This window comes from Oryzias latipes, chromosome 16 (assembly GCF_002234675.1).
Source record: "Oryzias latipes chromosome 16, ASM223467v1".
Classification (NCBI taxonomy): domain Eukaryota; kingdom Metazoa; phylum Chordata; class Actinopteri; order Beloniformes; family Adrianichthyidae; genus Oryzias; species Oryzias latipes.
In genome coordinates this window covers 14,731,624-14,753,835 of record NC_019874.2, presented here as the reverse complement: position 1 = coordinate 14,753,835, position 22,212 = coordinate 14,731,624, and the positions used below count along the sequence as shown (strand labels likewise).

General features: G+C 40.3%; 2 protein-coding genes across 6 annotated transcripts; both read right to left on the bottom strand.

Annotated features, from left to right (window-relative positions):
* Window positions 1-804: 804 nt before the first annotated feature.
* On the bottom strand, window positions 805-9,287 carry LOC101172274 (zinc fingers and homeoboxes protein 1). 2 transcript variants are annotated; one of them, XM_011485097.3, is made up of 8 exons: window positions 8,828-9,287; window positions 6,875-7,166; window positions 6,281-6,756; window positions 5,792-5,998; window positions 5,245-5,460; window positions 4,897-5,058; window positions 3,445-4,659; window positions 805-2,624 (listed from the first exon to the last, which is right to left on the bottom strand). In XM_011485097.3, exons 2-8 carry the CDS (start codon window positions 7,086-7,088, stop codon window positions 2,358-2,360), a joined length of 2,757 nt encoding a protein of 918 aa, XP_011483399.1. In that variant the 5' UTR covers window positions 7,089-7,166; window positions 8,828-9,287; the 3' UTR covers window positions 805-2,357. The 2 variants fall into 2 exon arrangements, with proteins under 2 accessions (XP_011483399.1, XP_020565735.1); XM_020710076.2 differs by lacking the exon at window positions 8,828-9,287 and adding an exon at window positions 8,485-8,798.
* Window positions 9,288-9,865: 578 nt separating this feature from the next.
* Window positions 9,866-22,074, bottom strand: atad2 (ATPase family, AAA domain containing 2). 4 transcript variants are annotated; one of them, XM_011485095.3, is made up of 30 exons: window positions 21,616-22,074; window positions 20,929-21,077; window positions 20,562-20,617; window positions 20,266-20,461; window positions 20,062-20,143; window positions 19,888-19,969; window positions 19,348-19,494; window positions 18,999-19,119; window positions 18,689-18,703; window positions 18,009-18,110; window positions 17,609-17,717; window positions 17,274-17,389; window positions 16,644-16,818; window positions 16,370-16,458; window positions 16,097-16,256; window positions 15,858-15,948; window positions 15,456-15,633; window positions 14,984-15,120; window positions 14,401-14,533; window positions 14,102-14,288; window positions 13,688-13,873; window positions 13,381-13,516; window positions 13,067-13,263; window positions 12,794-12,953; window positions 12,306-12,428; window positions 12,041-12,214; window positions 11,309-11,944; window positions 10,762-10,895; window positions 10,522-10,650; window positions 9,866-10,360 (listed from the first exon to the last, which is right to left on the bottom strand). In XM_011485095.3, exons 1-30 carry the CDS (start codon window positions 21,811-21,813, stop codon window positions 10,328-10,330), a joined length of 4,431 nt encoding a protein of 1,476 aa, XP_011483397.1. In that variant the 5' UTR covers window positions 21,814-22,074; the 3' UTR covers window positions 9,866-10,327. The 4 variants fall into 4 exon arrangements, with proteins under 4 accessions (XP_011483397.1, XP_011483395.1, XP_011483396.1 ...); XM_011485093.3 differs by having other exon boundaries at window positions 19,888-19,972; window positions 21,616-22,073; XM_011485094.3 differs by having other exon boundaries at window positions 19,888-19,972; window positions 20,266-20,458; window positions 21,616-22,073.
* Window positions 22,075-22,212: the final 138 nt, after the last annotated feature.

The following is a 22,212-nucleotide window of genomic DNA, read 5'->3' as shown; positions in this document are numbered from 1 at the left end:
CCAGGCAGGAAAGGTACTCCAAACATGTCTCCAAAAGTCAAAAAACATCAAGGAAAAGGAACTAAAACTTGGCAAATTTGGACTTGGTAATAAACTGTAGTATAATTAAAGCTTTGGATGTAGTTCAGCCCAGAATATACTTCACATACAGCGTAGTACAAACAGAAGGAGCTGTTACTTGTCTGGGTTTTTGCAAACATGACACTTTCACATCATAAAGCTGTTAATTGGTGAAAAGGCTCTTGCTAATACATAAAGAAATGTCCATTTCTCACCTTCAGGTCCTAAAAACAACAAATTGAAAGTTTCTAAAAAAGATTTATTTTGACAAAATTGTTTCAAATTGCTGACAAGAGCCTTGTGAGAAAATCCAGAAACACCTGGAACAGCGAGGTGCTGATTTTTTCTTTTTTTAAAGATCTAGAAAAAGTAAGCAAACTCCAGTATGTAGGAATCTTTTCATATCAGAAAAAACAACTTTTTCTAGAGTCACAGTTTAGTTTGGACATGTATTTCTTTAGAAAACGATTTTGATTATCAAAGTCAAATAGGTAAAGTCCGTCTTAAAGAGGAGCACGCCATGCACACTAGCAGGTTTAAAGATAAGGCTTCAACAGTTTCCGACTACAGGAAGGAACAATAAATGAGACAGCAGCTGGTATGTTGTCTTATAGCAGTGATCTGTGAGGAAAACACAAACAGGGCGTCCATTGGAAGACTTTCTGCTGCAATCATCAGGCCTCACCGATTCTTTGAAGATCTTCAGCTTCCTAAACCAGCTTTTTTTTTTCTCGTTTTTTAAAGATCCTAACTATAAAAGCATGTCTGCATGTCAGTCTGTTGTTGTTGCAGGCAATTGTAGAGGACAAGGCATTGATAACATTTACAGAAATTGGTTTTTGGGAAGGTGCTGTACCATTTGTGTCACAAAACAAGACCAAAGACAAATTCCAGTCATTTTAAGGAAAAGATCAAGTCTCATTTTTTACATTAAAAGAGCAGCCTTTTGTCAATAATGGGGTTACAAAAGATGAAATTTGTACAACAGATTGTTCTTTTCAATAAACATCCATTGATGATCAAGTAAAAAAAAAGGCCAAACAATGGTTCAGTGTGTTTTGGTCTCTCAGAGCCATTTCATGGTTTAATGAGAGTAAGGTGGCTAATCAGGATTTATTCCACTCATTTTAAAAGTGGACAAAGTGCATTTTTCTTTTGGATTGAGGTGCTTCCTATGATTTTTTTTCCAGTGCAGAATCACATTTTAATTTAAAATGCTTTAAAACGACAAGGGTTTTGATTCAGAATTTTTTTTTTATCCACATCTGCCCTGGATCTGCAGCTGGAGCTGTCGTTTACAGAGTTTGGTCTGCGACTTCAATACTGCTTTCTGTGAAAACGGTGTCCATCTAGCAGTGGACATTAGTCATTGTGCAGTGCTTTGGCACAACAGGTCTATTGTCTTTAAATCTGCAGAAGATCATGTGGCACATCACGTTTAAAACCTGTGCATAATCAAATCAGATCATTTATAAATCATTATCACCGAGGGATGAGCAGGGTTCATATTACTACTTAAAAGCACAACTGTAGGCCTCCGTTTTTCACATCAAACAATGCTCAAAAATCTTCTGATTTGCATTATCTGGCACTTGAGATCACTTTAAAGGTGCTAGAAATAAACATAAACAAAACAACAAACATCCACTATCGGATATTTGACGCCGTCCTTGTGGACGCTGCTCAGCAGGGATCTCAAACGGTTGACACGCTTGTCACTTTTGAAAGTCCTTTTTCAGTGGTTTCGTGCAGAACGCGTGGTGAGACATTCATTACGTTCGAATCTCAACTTACTTGTAACATTAGAACACTCCTAACACAAACACATAAATAACCACACCCTTTCAGGTTGAATCCAGCAAGACAGGTAAATCTGAGGAGGACGCGCAAACGGTAAACTCCTCACAGGATCCATCACCTCTTCAGAGTGATGAATGAATGGATGGATTATTTAGTTTGGGGTAATTATTTGATCTGAAGAGTTTTTTTGTCATCGGTTCATCTTAAAGACTGTGAATGGTGAACTTTGACAACACTTTGTGTAACACAAGCCAACTTTCATCAGACTTTCTAACTTTTAGTAAAAGTACTGAAAGAGTGAGCTAAAGCTAATAGTCCACTTATTTAGTCACAGAGACATGTTTAAAAAAAACAATCAAATTAGGAATATTTAAGGTGACAGACAAGCCTATTAGGAGGGAAATAAAACACGATTGGTTTAGCTAAAAGTCTTCCAGCATGAATTAATGCAGATCTCCTCTTGTAACATTCAAGTTCCAACCTGCCTTCCGTTCTCACTAGTCTTCTGAAACGGACAAGGACTTCTTGACGCTACGCGACGGCTCCCAAACCTCGCTGTCGTCCGTGTCCTCACCGTCATCCTCTTCAGCATCATCGTCGTCATCTTCATCTCCCATCCCCGGGCTTATCCGCTCCTCGGTGGGCGCTGATGTCTCGCCTAGCTCCCCTCTTTTGTCTCCGTCTGCTCGCCCCGAGGCCAGCTCCATGAAGGGGTCGGCGCCCATATCCAAGCGTTTCTGGACCTCAGCGAACCACTCCCTCACCTTTAGAGACAGGAATATGTGTGAACCTGACAGCAGAGGTCTGGAGACATAACAACTCTACTCATTCATGTTTTTATCTGCTACTCCAATGATGTCAAATCAATATTTTATATCTAAAATTGTTGCCTTTGTATGTCAAGACATGAAAAAAAGTGATTACTTAAAAATAAAACACCTACAACTTCAGATAAACATTGGCACAATATTTTTTTTAATGCAATATTACCTATGAACTGAACTGAAAACCATTTTATTATAGAATTACAATAGAAATCAAGTCTTGGTGAGAAACCTATAATGAATTACCAATTAGATTGTGGTTTAGGCGTCTTTACTGATACTCAGGAAGTGTGGTTGCCTCTGTGAAAGCCAGAGTTTCAGTTTCCTGAAGCCTTCACACTAACTTAAAAAACACATCAGTAATTACAAAAAAAAAAAATCTATCTTTCCAAGTTAAGAAAAGACAATTTAGGCTGTTGTCAGCCTTTTTAAAGATAATTAGGCAAAAAATGCAAACAAAAAAACTCTAAAAACCAAGAGTTTTATTCTTAGATCACAGAGATCTGAGAGGAAGTAAAGGCATCAACATTTAAGTGAAGCACAAAAGAAAGTCTGAATAAGGAAGGAGAATAAAAAAGGACTTTTGTAGGTGTTGAGGTGAGCTTTGATGGATAGATTTGGAAGGGAAAGACAATTTAGCGATTGAATAAAATACTAAAACAGAGAAGAATGTTGCTCCAGAAAAAGTCGAATAGTATGAAATGCTAATTACTTCAACAAACTTCAATGTTATTAAGTGTAATTGAATGATATATAATACCTGTTCGTAGCTCATGTTAGTCTTGGTGACGAGCTCATCCAGATCCTGCTCATTGAGAAAGTGGTGTTTTAAGTAGTAATCCTTTAAAAAGTCCTTCCCGGTCTTGAATTTTTTAGACAGGGGGCATTTATAATCTGCACTTGAATGGCTGGATCTCTTTGGCTGCTTCCTGCTCCGGGATCGGCCCCAACCACGGTTTCGCCCACGTCTTTTGCGACCCCCGCCAGCCCCTCCCGGTTTACTGCCGCTCCCGCTGCTCGGCCTCTCCACGCTGCCGCTTTGGTACTGAAAGAACCACTTCAGGTTTCCGTTTTTCCAGGAGTACCGCGAGTCCCCAAACCAGCTGACGATGTAGGGTCGAGGAAGGCCACTCTCCTCCGACAGCTGGTCGTACTCCTCTGGGGTGGGCCACTGGGTCCGCACAAAGGCACATTTTAGAATATGGAGCTGCTCCGGAGTCTTTTTCGTTTTATCTCTCATTTCTTTCTTGCTGCACCCAGGCGGCCTCTTGCTGCAACTTCCTGGAGGAGTTTGGCTGTCCTTTCGAGATGAGGAGGCAGAGGGGGAATATGAATCTGCTTCCTCTGCCTCTCCTGTCTTTGTAGCGTCCGTCTTCCCTTTCCCTCTCCCGGAGTCTGGGAACGAAGAACTTGCAGATGGAACTTTTCGCCTCTCGCTGAACCAGGCGTCAATCTCCCTTCTTGTCAGTTTTGTCTCCGTCCTGAGTCGACTCAGCTCCTCGTCGGTCGGAGTGCTGCTTCTCTCAAAACTTTCCTCCAGCACCACAAGCTGCTCTGGAGTCTTCTCCTTAAACTTCTGTAGTGTGAAGTCGGGAAAAGGGTTCCATGTTTTGGGCCGTGACTCTTTTTCCTTGACAGGAGGAGTGTGTGGAGGATGAGGAGAAGCTGGCGTTTCATCGCTTGAGTCGATAACTATTGGGGTGTTGGCAGCACTGCTAAAGCTGCTACCTTCTCTCGGCCCTCCGTCGTGGAAAATGATGACATGACTGTTTTTGGAGTTGCGCTGGTTGTATCGGGTGTCGCTGAACCACTTTTTGATCTCCCCCTTTGTCAGGTTGGTAATTTTCATCAAGCGGGCAATTTCTGCATCTGTAACAAAGTGGTTTTTCATGTAGCTGGCCTTCAGCTCTCCCAGCTGCTCTTTGGATTTCTTAGGTCGCATGTTGAAGTTATCAGCACTGAGTGCCGAGTTCTCCTGAGAAGTAAAAAAAAATTGTTCATTGGTCAAGAGTCATTCATTAATCAAAAATATAACTGGAATTCCTCCGTACAGAAAGATAAAAGCGAAAATGATTACATGTCTGCAAAAGCCATGATGTTACAGGATTATCCAAGAGTGAAAGCCACCAGGACAGGCCAAATTCTAGAAATTATAAACTTGTTTTTTTTAACATCAACCACTCCAAAAGGGAGATTAAAGTCAGGTCCTTACCTGAGGAGACAGAGATGGAGGCTGGATCGTGGTAGCCCGTTTCAGTTCGCTGTTTGCTGGAGAAGGCTGACAAGATTTGGTGGCGCTCTGGGACTGAGTGGGCAGTCCCGTCACGGTCAGGGTGATAGGATTAGTCACTGGAAGAGGTCCACCTGGACAAACCTGCAGGATAGCAAACAGACAAATGTACAGTTCAGAAGGGCAACTTTAACATTAAATACTTCTGAGAAAAAAATGAAATCTCTAGTTAAATTTCCCTGGTTAAATACAGGACAAATCAAGTGCCAGTAAGGATGGTGTTAGGCTCCCTCCACCAAAAGAATAAAACAAATAGGTTAACTGTCTTACCTGTGTGAACATGAGGCCAGGCTGGCCAACTATCTGGCAGGTCTGCAGGATGGACTGCAGTCCATTAGCAGCAGCTGACAGCTGGTGTGCAGGTATGACGGTGATAGTCTGAGGCACGGTGTGGACCGTTCCGTTGAACTGTTTCCTCCTGGCCTCCTCGACTTCCTCTGGAGTCCAGCTCACGCCGTGCTTCAGTCGTTGGGCTGACAACCACACCTGTGCAGAGATCAAGCAAGAAAGAGCCGTGAAGACAAACTGAGCTGTTTTCAAACTAAATGAAATAGAAAAGAACATTTGAAAATCCTGAATCGGTGTCGGAAAAAAATAAGGATGTTTAAAGTAAAACTATGAAGAATAGTGGACAGAAAAACAAAACCAATTTACGGCATTTCAGTTATGGTTAGTTTTTGCCTCCTCCCCTATAATCCATACACACTGTTATGACAACAGGGATTATTCTTAGTAAAGGACATAAAGAGAACACCTGCTGCATGAAGAAATACAGGGTCCGCAGTCCCAAACTGAGGAAACTTTAAGAAGTTCTAACCTTTATCTGTTCCTCTGTGAACTGTGTCTGTGCTGCCAGGTTGCGGATTTCTGCCATGGAGGGGTAGGGAAACTTCTTGTAAGCACTGCAGAGGAGGGGGTTGGTGTCCATGGCTGCACTGTAGGAGGGGATGCTGCTAACAGGAATCAGCAGCTGAGGATGAGATGTTGCTGCTGCACTTTGTTGGGCCTGAAACGCAGAAAGGACCTGGAACAAAAGAAGGGATACAGATTGCAGCTGATGCTTCATAAGGATAGTTACATAATTACAGCCCACTATAAGGTGTTCCTCCTGACACAACTTACACAACTGCTACTGTGTTGACAATCTTTAACTTGTTAGTGAGAACACACAGTGTAGGAAAGTTTGAAGGTTTTGAAGCTTTTAATTTGAAAATATGGAGTGAAATGTCACATATTGGTTGCGTTTCTACATCCAGTTTTGCAGGAAAAAAAAACAACTTAGAAGAAAGTGGTCTTTGCACTCTACCTGTGCCAGGCCAGCAGGCACAACGGTGGGGTTTAAAACCGACGATTTTCTCTGCTGTTCTGATGGTGGACTGAACAGGAAGCTGCCTCCCCCGAACTTCACTGAGTCGTGCAGAAACATTTCCACGGGTGTCATGGGTCCCAGAGGGGCTTCTATTGGTTCCAGCTCTCCACCCAGCTCCCTCTCATCCGCTGCCGCCAAACCCTCTGCAATCTCATCGACAGACTTCAGGGACACTGCGATTCTCTTGGGTTCTGATTTGGTCCTCAACCTCATAATTGGAGTTTTACTGAGAGAAATGGCGGACATGGCAGCGGGGTCTGCTCCTCCTCCTCCTCCTCCTCCCCCAGGTGAATCCTTCTGCTGCTCTTGGAGAGACGGATCGGCACTTGAATCCTCGGGAGGATCTGCAGTTCCGCTCCTCAACGTACAGTCAGCCTCTTCATTGCATTCTACAGCGGAGACACTCACCTCATCTACAGGGGAGACACAATGAATTGTTTGATTAAAAGACCCACCTACACAAAGTTACTGAAAGGTTATTTATCCTTCAAGTTCACGGATTTGTAAAGTTTCTGAGCTTGCGTTTCTTACCGGCAGCAGGTGGAGTGGGAACAACCACTACAACCTGACCATGCTCCTCTGAAGTGGAGCCTAGCTCTTTTGCTTCCTTCACTTTCTCCTCTTTGTCTTCATCGTTTGCCTCTTTCTCCTTCACCCGATCTGTTTTGTCCTCTGCGGTCTCCGGCTCTAACACATCAGAAGGCAGCACCATGCATGGTGTGGTGGATTTCCGGCGACTCGACATTGTCAGACTGTGTGCTCCTTAGGAAAGAGAACTGCGGCAGGGCCCTGAAGGTTCACATGCTTGCTTATTCAAAAAGGTCTGGAATTAAGAGTTTATGAGAAAGCAAAAAAAACAAATAGGTCATACACATTCTATTTTAAACATTGACACTCAATGTTAACAATTGATGAATTCGTGAGTTAAGCTTACAGGTAACATGATACAGTTAATATAGTGAACCCAATGCACAGAAGCAAAGAAACAAATCCATTCATCCATTTTTTAAACCCACTAATTCCTGCTCAGGGTCATGGGGTTGCTGGAGCCTACCCAGCTACTGTTAGGCAAAGGCGGGGTACACCCTGGACAGCCAATCACAGGGTCACACACAGACAGAAACCATTCACACCTAAGAACAATTTAGAATCCCCAAATAATCTATAAAGCTTGTTTTTGGACTGTGAGGGGAAGCTGGAGTGCCCAGAGAAAACCCACGCATGAACAAGGAGAACTCCGCACAGAAATGACCACGCTGGGATTGGAACCAGGGCCTTCTCGCTGTGAGAGGACCCTGTTAACCCCCCCCTGTGGCCATGCAGAAATACAAAAAACCTTTGGCTCTACATCCATCATTCTAAAACAAGAGGCTATCCCAAACCTAAAAATGAAAAATAACGCTTGCTTGCAGGACAATTTAAAAAAACAAAAAAACATTGTATCATGTAAACAGAAAAAAAAAGATGTTCAATAATTGCGAATGAAAATCAGCATTTAATCAACCTCTTTAGACCTAAGAAAGTGGGATAATAGTACTTTAACTTTAACTACATCTGATTTTAATCATTCAATACCTTCACATGGATTTTAAACAAATGCTGGCATCAATTAAAAATCTTTTTAAAGAGTCTTGTTTTGAGACTTGTCCACATACAAAAGGCAGTCTCCCACACAACTAAAGTACAACCCTGAGCCTCCATCATGCACAGGAACATTCACACATTAACTGAGTGGGAGGACTAAGTGGTGTGGAGTTGATTCACCAAAGAAGGAGTTCTAATCAAATATTTGTTCATTATTGGTAGTAGTTATCTAATTTAATAGCTTTTATTATACAAATGACCGGGTTATAGCAAATCATAGCACTGTCAAACACATCTGCAATAGTCTTTATGTCTCATTACCTGCAAGTAGATTTTATTTCTTTTCGTCAAACATACTAATAATAAAAACTGTTTTCACAGCGAGGTTGTTTGAATCAGTAATTCCACGTCGTGGAGGTGTAAGCTAGTGAGTTATATTATTGACAGACTATGGTGAAAAGGCATCATTTGGGTCTGCATCATCATCATCAGGCGTAAACCCACTAGCTAGTGTTAGCCGGGCCATGTCGTTCAGGCGCGCGCGGCGGTAAACTTACGAGAACTACTGAAACGCGTGTTGCTACCAGGCTGAAGGGACGAGGCAGGACTGGGATTTCCTGGGTCTCGACCGAGCAGCCTCCAGGTTCTCAGCTTGGCATCTACCGGCGTTTCTGTCTCTCAGCTAAGCCCTCAGAGCCGCGGTTCTAGCGTCAACGTTCTAAATAAATAAATATATTTTAAAAAGAGGGTTGGTACCCCAGAACCCAGTCCGACCCGGTCTAAACGGCTCTCGTTTGCAGATGCTGAAGCGCCGGACATCTCTCTCAGTCTCACCTCGTCAGAACAGGTTATTTTACCGCTGAGGCGCGTCTTAGCTAAAGAAAACACGAGAAGTCAAACCTGGAGCGGAGAGGACGCATTCTGAACCCGTCTGTCCCGCCTCGTGCACTGACCCAATTCTCAGATATTTTTTAAACGGCTGATTTTTTTTTTTTTTAATAATCGAACGGCGTCATCATTCAATGTAATACGTGCTGACGTCATTCCTCGGCGACTTTTCTGGTCTCTCCAAACATTTTTGCTAAGTGTTTAAACAAGTTATCTTAATTTCTACCATTAGCTGGGGGGTTAGATCGGTGTTATAATAGTATAATATTCCTCACAAAGAGCAGACTCTGGAATGTCAACACAAAGGACTGTAAACACTTCTCACCCCGGCTGGCAGCCAAAATGTCCTTACATGACCCGCGAGGAGCCATGAAAAGCTACTTAAGGACACCGCTGACGCTGTAGCTTCACTTGCAGTTCAAATCAATGTTCAGATCCTGCATTGATTCATTTTTTTAAATCCCCATGTTTCTATCAACAAAAATAACCCCAAAACGCTGGATTTAAATGATCAAATCTATAAAGAACGTCTAACACACAGAATCCAAAGCATTCAAACATTTGATTAAAAATTGAATTGCGTCAATTAAATAATAGTTAAAGTAAATGTGAAAAAAAACTTTACCAACAGTTCAAACAAACTCAATTTAGTGAAAAAAGGGAATTATGAACTTTTTACCCCAGATATTGACCAAAAAAATAAAAAGTATTTTTGGCAACAAGGCCACTTGTGTAATAAGAGGAAAGCACATCATTTTATTTTTGTTAATGTCAGACACACTCCTGTTATGTCCCGACCTACACTAACGAAGTGCTTTGATATTCCACATAAGGAAAAGTCATCAGTAGGCATCTCATCCATCATTAGCTTGCTTATAAGGAGATATGCTCTACCACTTTGTCCCACCAAAAGCATCACAACACACATAGGGACGATCTGCTATTGGTATTCAAATTAAGCAATATATGATTATCCATCTGACCCACACTACTCTCCACCTACCTCCTACATTCCTCTGTGAATTAAAGACAGAACCAAGAAACAGGCAGTTTGGAAATATACAATAAGACTTTAATCATTTTATTTTTACAACACTTTAAAATACCTACTTTACCTTTTTCATTTTTTCCATTACATTTAAACTGACAAATACAGATAGACAATAAAACAAAAATTATGTTTATTTTTTATTCTAGAAAGTATTAATGCAAAATATTTGTATAAAACATCAGCTGACAATTATGTTTTCTCATCTGGGATGTAAAAAAGTATCCCGGAAAACTGTAACAAACATTTATTCAACCATTTCACATATAATAAAGGCCAGTGAGAATAAAACTGAAGTAGAATAACCATTTGTTGTACTTGCATATGAACACATGAGGTAATGCAAAATGTAAGCTAAAGTTCAGACTTGAATGTCTATAAAAATAGAATTGTGTTTTAAATTGGGAAAGATTAAGGAACAGTGAGGATAACTGTTGAAAATGGCTGACTTTCACATCAAAAGCTCAATAGAAGTCTTGAATTTCTTTTTCCAACTCCTGAAAAAGAAAATACATGAAAAACAAAAACAACTGTCAGCATAAAAGTGTGAAAGAAAAGACAGAATTTGGATTGCTAAAGAAATGTGGAAAAAGTAGATCACATTTTTCAGTCATCTTTGGTATTAGTAGTAGATGTGAGCGTCTAAGACAAAGTTTACCTGTAAAAGAGTTGTTTTGTTGTAGGCTTTTCTGTTTCTGTAGATGCACTGGCAGAGAAGAGCATAGAGTTTTTCCAACTTATAGACCTCATAGTCCTCTGTCTTTGCCACAACTTTCTCCAATAGCTCCTTAAAAAATAAGACGATGAAGAAAGAAGAAGAAAAAAGGGTTTAATATGTTCCCTGGGAAGAAATGATTGCATCGTAGCATGTTAGGGGCTGTGAGATCTCAACCCAAACCTTTAACTTCTCTCTGTCCACGACTAGAGGAGGTGTATCTTCATCCAGGATCTGCAGCACTTCATCCACATTGATTGCCTGCTGCTGGAGCACGCTGTTTTTAAGGGCCCTGGTCATTCGTCTCGTGCTACACTCTGAGATAAAACACAAGCATGATGTTGGTACAAACCGTAAGATAACAGCTGAAATGGTCCTTTGATTAGCTGCATATTCTTTAACTACAGCAGTATTAAATAACAGCCTTTGGGGACAACAAATCAATGTAAACAAGAGAAAGCAATGTGACGGCTGACTACATCATTTTCACTTTTCTCTAGTCCTGATTGATTTATTGGTTGTCTAAGATTTGATTGATGCTTACCTATAGGACTGTCACTAAATCAAAAAGTGAATGAATGAATTTGTTGAATTGAATATAAGAAACTTTAAGAGTGAAGTGTAATAAGATCAAACGAATCAAGCTTGATTATATGGACAAATTTGTATGACTAGAACCGTTAGAAAACATGGGACTAAGTTTTCAGGCGCAACAGTGTTGGCAGCTAACCTGTGGCTCCCATGGAAGCTGCAGTGGAGATTTCCATCACGTCTGCATCCATCGGCTCAGCAGAAGTGTTCAGCTTTGATTCCTGCCTAGCAGATTCTTTGCTCTTCTCTTCTTCAGTCTTCTCCTTACGAGCCTCTGGTAGATTTTGAATTTCTTTTATTCTAGTGTCTCCCGCTGTTCCTGTGCAGCTACTCTCATTAGTGTTCTCTATAGCATTGTTATGGTTTTCGTCTCCTCCCTCTTTCTTTTCACGCTTAGACTGTCCCCACAGATGTTGGACTTTTTCAGTCAAATTCTGGCTGTGGTTTTCTGATTCCTCTTTTTCACTCAGAGCATCAGAGTCTGTGGGCTTCCTCTTTTCTCGCTCTTTCGTCTTTTTCTCATTATCCTGCTCTTCTGCATTTGGCCCAGACTGACTGTCCGGGCAAGCTCCTGGTCCTGACTGCACAACGTTTTGATTCTCTTCTGCACTGTTTTGCTCTGCACCTTCTCCCTTGTCAATCTCATCCTCTTCATCTGCATCTTCTTCCTCTTCATCAGAACCATTATCTCTGGAAGCATGAGGAGAAATGGAACACTTCTTTTTTGTAATGTAGCCATTAGACCAGCGATTTTTCCGACGTCTTTTCTTCTGGACTGAAAGCACAAAGAAAGTCATTTTCAAAATTGGTATATTTTAATTACCGGTAGATTACTCATATTTATGTTTCTACGATCAACTAAGTTGGTTACCTGTATTTTTAGGAGTTGTACAAGCAGGAAAACTTGTACTGGCAGCAACTGCAACGGTGGATCCAACGGTGTCACTTTTCTGGACCATGTTGGTGCTTTTGGCATCGCCAGCAGCGTTTGGCTGCTTGGGAAGAACATGGTAGAAGGTAGGAGCAAACTCTGTAGTGGAGCAACCTGGGATAGTCGATGGAAAAAACACAAACAAAGATGAGCAAAAGACATTCTAAAAAGAACTATAACTTGCACAAACACAAAAAAAATGCACCTCTTCTTTTGCGTGACTCTTTGATGTCATCGCAAATCTTTTCAAAGTCTTCATCCAGTTCTTCTTGAATGATTGCATGGACAGTGTCCTTCAGAGCACACGCTCTGTGGCGGATCTGGCGATCTGAAATAAGCGCAAAAGGTTTGAGGCTGAATAGTTGTTGGAATCAATGTTACAACAAGTCACAGACCGTAATCCAACTTTGTACATGAACACACGGGACACTTTTTATGCAATAAACAAATCGGTCCCCCTTCTAATTGGTAATGTTAAAAAGTCTGAAGAAACCGGCCAGCTTCTGCTCCCAGAAACTGTAGTTTGGGGTTTTTGTGCTTTGACATTTTATTTTACGACAAATACAAGTCAAAAAGCACCAACAGTGTGAATGCCAACATTTTCAGTCAGTCTTGTGTGCTGCCGTCTGTCCCTTTCAAGTGTCCCATGGGAACAAATAAAGTGTTTTGAATGGAAGTGTGTGCAGCCGGTACCTGAAGGGTCCCTGTCTGGGTTGTACTCAAGTGCATTCTGCCAGATGAGATCCACATCCTCCAGATACTCTTTCACAGTTCCATACTGATGGAGGTCTATTTTGGAGAGAACTGTGGACAGATCCATGGGCCTCTTGATCACTTCAGCATAATCTGGAACCTAAATCACAAACAAAGCTTTGAAAAACTGCTTGGAACCTCATGTAAACCACAACAATGTCATAACATTAAATTGTTATAAAGGCTTTACTACTAGAGGTTATACAACAGCACCTCCTCCAAATCCACGGGCCTGGTGAAGGCCTTGAAACGTTTATCTTGGGACAGGCGGTTTGTGACATCGCGCAGGAAAAGGCGAAGCTCGCGAAGGGTGTCTTCTTCCTGCTCCTCTAACTTCTTACTTTCCTCTTTAGTCAGCTGACGTGGGGGTGGAGGTGGAGCAACTGGAAGCACTTCTAATGCACGAAGCGCTGACAAACGTAGGGAATAGACAGCTGTTATGCTTTATACACTTTAGCTAAGATTAAAGTAAGCTTCCATGAGTCTGTTGGCAAAGAAAATTACTTTTATAAAGACTGCACTCTTACCCGCTTTCTTTTTTGTAGATGGGGCTTTTGCAGCCTGATGAAGGATAAGATCCTCAAAGAAGTTCCACCTCTCTTGCCGAGTGGGGACCCGGACCTGAAACACCTCCCCATATTCAACTCGAAACAGTTCTTGCACCTGAAAAGAAAAAGAAGAGAGGACCGCCATTGGTGTGACATTAATGAAGTGTCACCATAATTTAAGCTCATAAATAAATATCAAAGTTGTTGACAGCCATATTTTCTTTTTCTAAAAAACTAGTATGATGCATTTAATGTGCTCAGACCGTCAAATGCATAAGTGGCATACCTCCACACTGAGTTGTTTGTAACCAAGACTGCAGGTAGCCAGCAGCAAAATGGGAGAGAAGGCCGGGATGGAGCTAAGGAGGCTTAAGAAGGTCGCTCTTAATGCAGGACCAACGGTTTCCCACCACTGTCCAATGCAGGGAATGTATAGGATGCTGGGAGAGGTCCGCTTGGCTTCAACAAAAACCTGCAGCCCACAAAACACAGGACTGTTCATGCACAGTGGCAGGGAGCACACATTTTTAGATTCAATCATGCAGTCGTCAATGTATGTGAAGAAAATTACACTAAATTAGACTTGTTTTTATTTCTGTTTTATTTATTTCTTGCATATTTGAACATAATTAAATGGTTAAATAGTATTGGCATAGTTCCTGACACAAAATGCCTAAATTTCAGAGTTACTCATATTCACCTGAGCACAGGTTTCTTCAGGTGTACATGCACTGGCTCCAAAAAGCACAGCCATGTCCAGAGTGTACACAGTGAACTTTTCCAGAGCGTGCAGAACAGCAGGGGCCAGGTGGGAGCTTTGACCCGAGCCCGGTCGTCCCTCCAGCAAAAGCCGGGGCCGGTACGACATCGGCTGGCTGAATGCACTTCTAGAAAAGGGGGAATAAAGAAGACTGAAGTTTTTAAGCTAAAAGTACCAGATCAAAACAAAAACTGGAAATGTGTTTGGCAATTATTTACACAACAGAATGAATTAATAACCTGTCGAGGTTAAGGAGGCCGTTTGCGTCTTTGATTTTGAGCTGAGGCTGAGATGTCAGTTTTCCAGAAGTGACTTCAGAGCTCTCGTCTTCACTGAACATCAGATCATCCTCAAAGCCTTCACAAGGCTCATCTGTTAAACACAATCAGAATAACTCAAACCCCAACCAGATAAATACATTTACTGGAAAAATGGACATAATTTATTAAGCATTTCTAAAAGGAAAAACAAACAAACATAAAAAATGATTTCAAATGAGCTGATATACGTCTCAGAAAACAACATAAAGGTGTGATATTCAATGTCAACTATCCCTGCATTAGGAATACATTTCCTTTTAAAAATTAGTGCTCAATTCTTTTAAAAAGCATAAAAATACCTAAACACTAGTTAAATAGCCTTAATATGTATATAAAATAAAGAAAGTTGCTTTGGCATTTGTTGTTAGTTGCTTGTTAAGTAAATTAGCAAGAATAATAATTATTATAATACTGAAGAACAAAAAAAGTGTTTTCAACGTCCCTAAGAATGTCTGAAAGTAGAATAGGAAAAGCTGAAAGTAAAAGAGTGAATAGACTGCACCTGGTTCTCTCTTTCTCTTCAGACCCTGTTCAGCATGCGGGAACACTTTCCTGACTAGAAGCAGGATGCTCTGCAGGGTGGCTCCCAACAGAGGACGAATAGCAGGTATCAACGCTTTGGCAGGGGACACTACTACCCTGAATGACAGAAAAAAGCAAAACCAATGTCTAGTTACAAGAGTTACAGTGTTGAGACACCAGGACATCCACAAAGCTGACTGTTAATGTTTCATGAATAAAATGGATTTTAAAGAGCTAGCAGAATCCATAGCTGTTACTTGAGAAAAAATTTAAAACCCATTTGACCTCCACCCAAAAACAGAATGCAGCCTTTCTTCAAAGATCATTGTATTTAAAAATAGATATATTGGTGGAAAACATCATAAAGCTGTTGTTCTTGGTGTTGTTTATAGTCTTCAGCCACAACAAAAAGTCAAATTATTGTACAAATTGCTGGATTATTTTCACATTACCTTTGGGCAGCTGGCACCATTTTGGACATGGCGAACACAAAGTCTTTGCTGGTGATGACAATGGAGTCGACGTCCAACAGAAGTTTCTGTGTTGAGGAGTAGATCTGAGGGTAGCGCCGCCGCAGCGCACAAAGAGCGGCCTCCGAACACACCGCCTTTATATCGGCCCCACAATACCCTAAAAAACAAGTGGGTTGGTGTTAACTGTCAGTTTATCTTCATCCTCTAAGTATACTTGTAGGATGTAGTTAGAAAGGAAGTCTATGGATAAATGTAAAAGGATTTCACCTCACCAAACTCTAGTTAGACACAGCTAAAAATCATTTGTTCAGTAAACAGATCAATAAACAGAGCAGTAAATCACATGTACATCTATGCTGCAGACCAGCAGCAGCAACATACCAACACATTTATCTGCAAGTTCCTCCAGGAATGTGTCTGAAGGTTGAGGAGTCCACTGTCTGGTGTGGATTTTCAGAATTTCTTTTCTTGCCTGCCACAAAAAGGAAAACACCCAAACTTATTACTCATGTTTTCCCCCCTAAATTTACTGTTACTTAATATTAACCAACAAACAGGTTTTTCCTTTGACTTCAGACAAAATTATTTGCATTCTCATTTGAAATCTTAGAAATGCTTACGTCTCTGTCTGGGAGCCCAAAAAGAAACTCTCTGTCGAAGCGTCCAGGTCTCCTGAGTGCTGGATCGATGGAGTCCAGTCTGTTTGTTGCTCCAATAACAACAACTTCCCCCCTGCTGTCCAACCCATCCATAAGTGCCAAGAGGGTAGACACAATTGAGCTACCGATAGAAAACAAAAAGGAAAATTGTTGTCTTCCCGGAGAGGAAAAAAAGAAAAGAAAAAATAAAGAACAAGTGGTCCTGTGGATGTGTGTCTTTAGGAAGGAAGTAACCTGTGGATCTGATCCTGACGACTGGACCTGACTGGAGCCAAACCGTCTATCTCATCAAAGAAAATGATGGATGGACGCATCTGATAAGCCTAAAAAGAATGTGGCAACAAATAGGTTTAAAAATATCCATTTGATGTACAATGATTTCAATTTTACTTTCAAGCTGATGTGTCACAGACATTTGAAGTAGTTAAAGAAGCCAATATTTTCTATTATGTTAGGAGAGAAAATAAGTTCAAGCTATAATGATCCCAAAAAGGTAAGTTTAGTTTACCTGGTCAAACAGCAGTCTCAACTGTCTCTCAGATTCTCCCACCCATTTACTCAGACAGTCAGCTCCTTTTCTCATGAAGAACGACACTTTCTTTTCCCCCTGACTGCACTCATTAGCCAGCGCTCTGGCTACCAGAGTTTTTCCAGTTCCTGGAGGCCCGTAAAAGAGACAGCCCCTAAAAACAGGCAGAAACATAAGTTACAACAGCCTGAAGAGTTCTAGGATAGAAGAGGAAAGAACCAAGAACAAATGAGCTGAAGAAGCTACTAAAATGAGCAGAAAAAGGTTTTCTTAATGAACCTTTGAAATCTAGTTGCTCTGAAGAACAGAATCATGTGATAACATGACCTAGAATCTCCACAGACTTAGGCCTAGCATTTATTAGTGGCAATTGTGCCAAAACCATAAAAAATGCCTGCAAGCGAGTCAAAAACAGCTTTTCTAGAAACTATATGCAAATTAGACTCAATTTTTTAAAACATTTTTGGATTAAGTGTTAAAAACCTTGAATCCATAACTCGTTAACTTCAAGTTTAAACATTAATATCTAAAGCCTAATGTTTTTTGCGACATTTTAATATTTACAAAAACTACACAGCTTTTTGGTTTGTACACAGAAACAGTGTTTACCTGGGGGGCTGTATTTTGAACCTCTCAAAGACTTCTGGGTAAAGAAGAGGAAACACCACCATCTCCTTCAATGCTAGGATGTGTCTGCTCAAACCTCCGATGCTGTCAAACCGCACCTGCATCACACACAATGGTAGGATGATGGACACATTGTACAGCATCCAGAAAGCTTGCAATTCAATATTTATTATATTCCATTTTTACTAAGATTAATTAAAATATACCTACAATAACAAAACATTGTAAATCTAAGTCAAAGCATGGGTTTATCTTCATAAACATCCATATGGGAAAAAAAACCATTAGAAAATCTTTGTTGTTTTTATGTAACTTACTGTTCTGTCTATGTGCATGGGGTCAACATCAGCGAGGCTCGCTCCAATTTTCATCCTGTCTTTGTGGATCCCCAGTAGGTCTTCTTTAATGAGGTTCATTGGAAGACATCTTCAGGCAAAGAAAAGTATCAATATTTTATTATTATTAAAGCACATGAAATCACTTTCAGTTAAGATAAAAAGTCTTATCAGTCCTTCTGTGTATAAAATAACATGGAAATTGAATGTCAAAGAAAAGTGCTCAGATTCTTTTAAGTTGTCATTGCTGGAAAACCTCTGGTCTCAACTGGAGTAAAGGCTATTCTTAGCTTAACGTTTTTAGTTTTCTTAAATATTTAAACTTTATGGCTTTAAACTTGTTCTATGAATTGTATACACAGCTTTTTGTTGGCACACACACCTGTTGACTGGTCTGCTCCTGCTCTTGATCCTGCGCCTCTGAAATATCTCATCATCTGAGGAGGAAGACGTAGAGTCGCTGCTGTGGATAGCATGTCTCCTCCTGCCATGCAACGGAAAAAAAGGACAACTGCTGAGAGCCAACAAAAGACAACGTATAAATATCTGCAGAATAGTACTGAATTCCAGAATATGAACCCATAAGATTTAATGGTGACATAGGTGTAACAGAAAAACATCAAGAAAAGGCTTCTGTGGTCCACCTGGCTTGTGGTATATTCCACAAAATTTATTCTTAAGGAAAAATGGGTCTGGGTTCTTATGGGGTTAATTTAAAAACTAAACACAAACACACACAATCGAAACAACAGAATAATAAAACATTCCTGTCAGTCCCAGTGTACTACAATAACTAACAAATTTTACTTGATTGATTCTTTTCGGAATGGAAGAAGTTTGACAGCAAAAACTATACACAAGACTCAGAGTATAAAGTACAAGCTGACTTTTTGATGCCACGGTCTGCCATTAAACTACTAATTTACAACATTTTGCTTTAAACCACAATGTGCAGCCCTCATGCACTACTTCATGACAATACCATTGCCCCAAAAAAATAGAGAAAAAGCACCCAAGAAGGAAGAAAAAAGAAGAAAAAAGAGGAGCAGTTAAGGGTCTTACCTCTCAGAACTACTCCTGAGTATTAAAGGAAGACATTAAAAAACAAAAAGGAGTTTTGGTAAGGATGAAATGTGAGGCTCAACCAAATGTCTGTCAACAACAGTGCTGAAAACATTAGGTTTGTAAACATACCAACTGTTAAATCTCTGTATGAATTGGCTCAAACAGCATTTGTCAAAATGTAAGATTGTAGGAATATATAAGTTTGCTTTAGTAGCAAATTAGTCAAAAATGTTCACTGTTAAATGTGAGGCGATTACAAAATCAATCTGGAAGAGTATTCATGCTGATTGTGTATTAAAGTAGAAACCTGCTAGATCTCCTCCTGTTGTAAGGGCTCCTGGGAGCCGTGGAGCTGAACCGGAACCGCCGTCTGGTGGGGGGCGAGTGGTCCTTAAAGTACATGCTGCGCTTCCTGGGCTCTCTGGGTTCTGATGAAAATCCAAAAAATATCAGCAATCACGAAGTTAACAAAGTGCAAGAAGAAAAATAAAAACAACAACATTGTGACTTTCATTATTAAAAATAGTAACATTTTTTAAATCAAGAGGAATCAACAATGAGTTAAGAAAAATATCATTTATAAAATCCAAAGCTTTGGTTATATGATGAGCATTAATTAATAACTGATAAATCCATCTAGTTATGGCAGACAGTACCATCCTGTGGAGCCTGGTAGCGAACCACAGTTTTCCTCTGTCTAAAGTCGTAACGTCTCTGGTTTTCCTCTTCCTCTCCATCTTCTTCTTCATCCTCCTCCTCCTCTTCATCATCCCCTTCTCCATCTTCCTCCTCCTCCTCTTCTCCTGTGGTTGAAGAAATGTGTAAACTCTAAATTTTAAGTGCAAAGTTTCATGGAATGACGCTGCAGCCTAAATCTTAATGTGGACTAAGAATTACAGTTTGATAAAAGTCCAAAACACAAGAAATACTTTTAGAAGAAGAAAAAAGAAAGCAAACAACTTTGAAATGGAGTCTAAATTGTGAAAAGAGGAATGTGTTTTGTAAAAAAAAAAAAAAAAAAAATAGATTTGTTACAGAGATTTTGGCAAAACAGGAAAATATTTGACAAGTGCATTTTTTTTACAATAAATGAAACAGTTTCAAAGCCCAAACAAATAAGTTGTAGTGAGAGACTTTAGAGACGTTTTTAATCACACTTTATTTCCTTAATCCAAGTAATAATCTCACTGTCCTACCTTGGTCTTTCTCCTCAGATTTTTTACTCTCAGTATTTGACCGAAGAGACCGTCTCATTCTGCCACTGCCGTACGCACTCAGCTTCTAGGCGGTAACAGAGCCAAAGTTTTGCTAGTTTTCAAGCAGATTACTCCACAGGTACCCCCAGTGTCTCCTATTACAAGGATGATTACCTCTTCTTTAGTGTCTCTGCTTCTCAGTCGACGTCTCATCTTTTGCATGTCATCCATTTTCTGCAGAACAGCTTCAGCCGTGCTGAAAGTCAGAGATAAAAAATATCTATTTTAGTAAAAGTTCATCACTGAATTTGAATCATAATATTAATAGAAGAAGTCTTAAAGTCTTGTAATGTTTTACTGAGGAAATGTTGAACTCACTTTGTAATGAGACGGTCATAGAGCACTGACTGGTTATGGGAATGGAGTTTGTATCTGGTGATGCGGGAGCTTCGACGCACAGAGCCCTCTTCCTCTTCTTCCTCTTCCTCCTCCGTCCTCCCATCTCTGCTCTGTAGGTTAAAGCGACTCCTCTTGGGAGTGGAAGATTCCTCAACTGGAACTTCATCTGGAACTTCTGAAATAGTGCACATAAAGTATAAGCTTGATTTAATACAGGATCTTTCTCAACTGGTTCATTTGCTGAGCATTTATTTGGACATTCATGTACATTATACCTGCTTGCTGCTGTCCACTGGAGGCTTTACCTTCTCTCTGCAGTCTAGAAGATTTTCTGTTGACACATAAAAGTTAAAAATACAAGTATTTGGCTTTTATAAAGAAATATGAACTTTAAAAGTTTGACAATCCTTTGGTATTTTTCACATCACTTCCCAATTTCTGTGCTATTCCGAATTTTATCTTTAATAAAATAAAGTAAATTTTTTTAAGTTAGAATAACTTTTTTATTCACTTTAGGTTCTGCCACCAGAAACTGAACTTTTGATTGGTAAAAATATCTACACAGATGTTGTGACAACAGCTGTTCAGTAACATAATGTTCAGATTTCTAGTTATGCTCTCCAATGAAGGGTCCTGTGTTACCTGGTACAGTAGCCTTCAGCTTTGTCTTCATTTGTAGGAGAGCTGGTCTTTGGTCCCATGTTAGTGTAAGAAACTTCATGTTTCACTCGCCGTCCTCTGGTTCTAATAGAGTGATGGAGATCAGCTCCCTCCTCTTGTTTTGTGTGGCCCTGATGTGGTGACATACATAAATCAGTTCCCACCAAAACAAAAGGTTAAGTATATGAACTTGCATTAAAGAATAACAAGCCAGCAACACGTCTAAAAACTAACCAATGCCATCCGTTTACGTTTGTGACAACCAATTAGACTATTTCTAAATTATGGACAGGGATGATAAAAGAGGACATTTCTACTGTATGAGTTCTAGCATTAATTAAACTCAGTAGAAAATGTTTATAAAACTATCCTTATATATGTTTGGTTGTCAAGAACAATAATATACTAAATAACTAACAACGGAAAATATTAGATTTCACATCACAAGAAGTAAAACTAATGAGAAAGACTCGTTTGAAACTCATAACAAAAACTCCATTAAAAAGAGTTAGCGCTGAGAATCAACTCAGTGACAAACTGCAAATACATTTCGCTAGTTAGCTTAGCCTACTAGCATTTAGCGCCCACAGTTGCGTTCATTGATAGCTGCTCTAACGGACAAAACCGTTATTCTAGCTAGCTATATAGGCTTTAAACACTTATCCTTACATTAGCCAATGGGTTTTCAGGGCTGCTAAAGCTGTCATTCAAAGACCGAAAGGAGCGGGTGAGGCGGGTAGACTTTTTCTGTGACCCGGGAATCAGCGACAGGAACTCGGAGCTTGTATCCAACTCGAGGGTCCTCCTCTTCGGAGTGGTTGCCACCGACTCCGCTCCGACACAGCCGCTGCTGCGTAGTATCACCATTTTGACTCCTCTTCAACCTCATACAATCGCGAACAACGGAAAGAAACTCGCTCACGTCTTGTGTTTTCGGATATCGCCAAGAGAAAAAAAACAATCACAATCCAGCTGACACAACGCGCGACGGCTCCTGAGCAAAACCTTGATTTCTGGCGCCATAAACGTCATGGTTGTAATGTGACTAACCGTAATCCGCCGCTGACAAAAATAGATCTTTCAATAAAACAATGTATTCGTTCTAAAAGTACATACTATTCGACTACTTTGCACAACAATTGAAAAATACTACTATGGGTTAAAATGATTTCGTTTTAACAATTGCAGTTTAACCCAAAAGTAAGACTGCGGAGGGATCCATGTGCTGTTGTACAACGTGTTCCGGTTATGCGGTTCCAACCAACG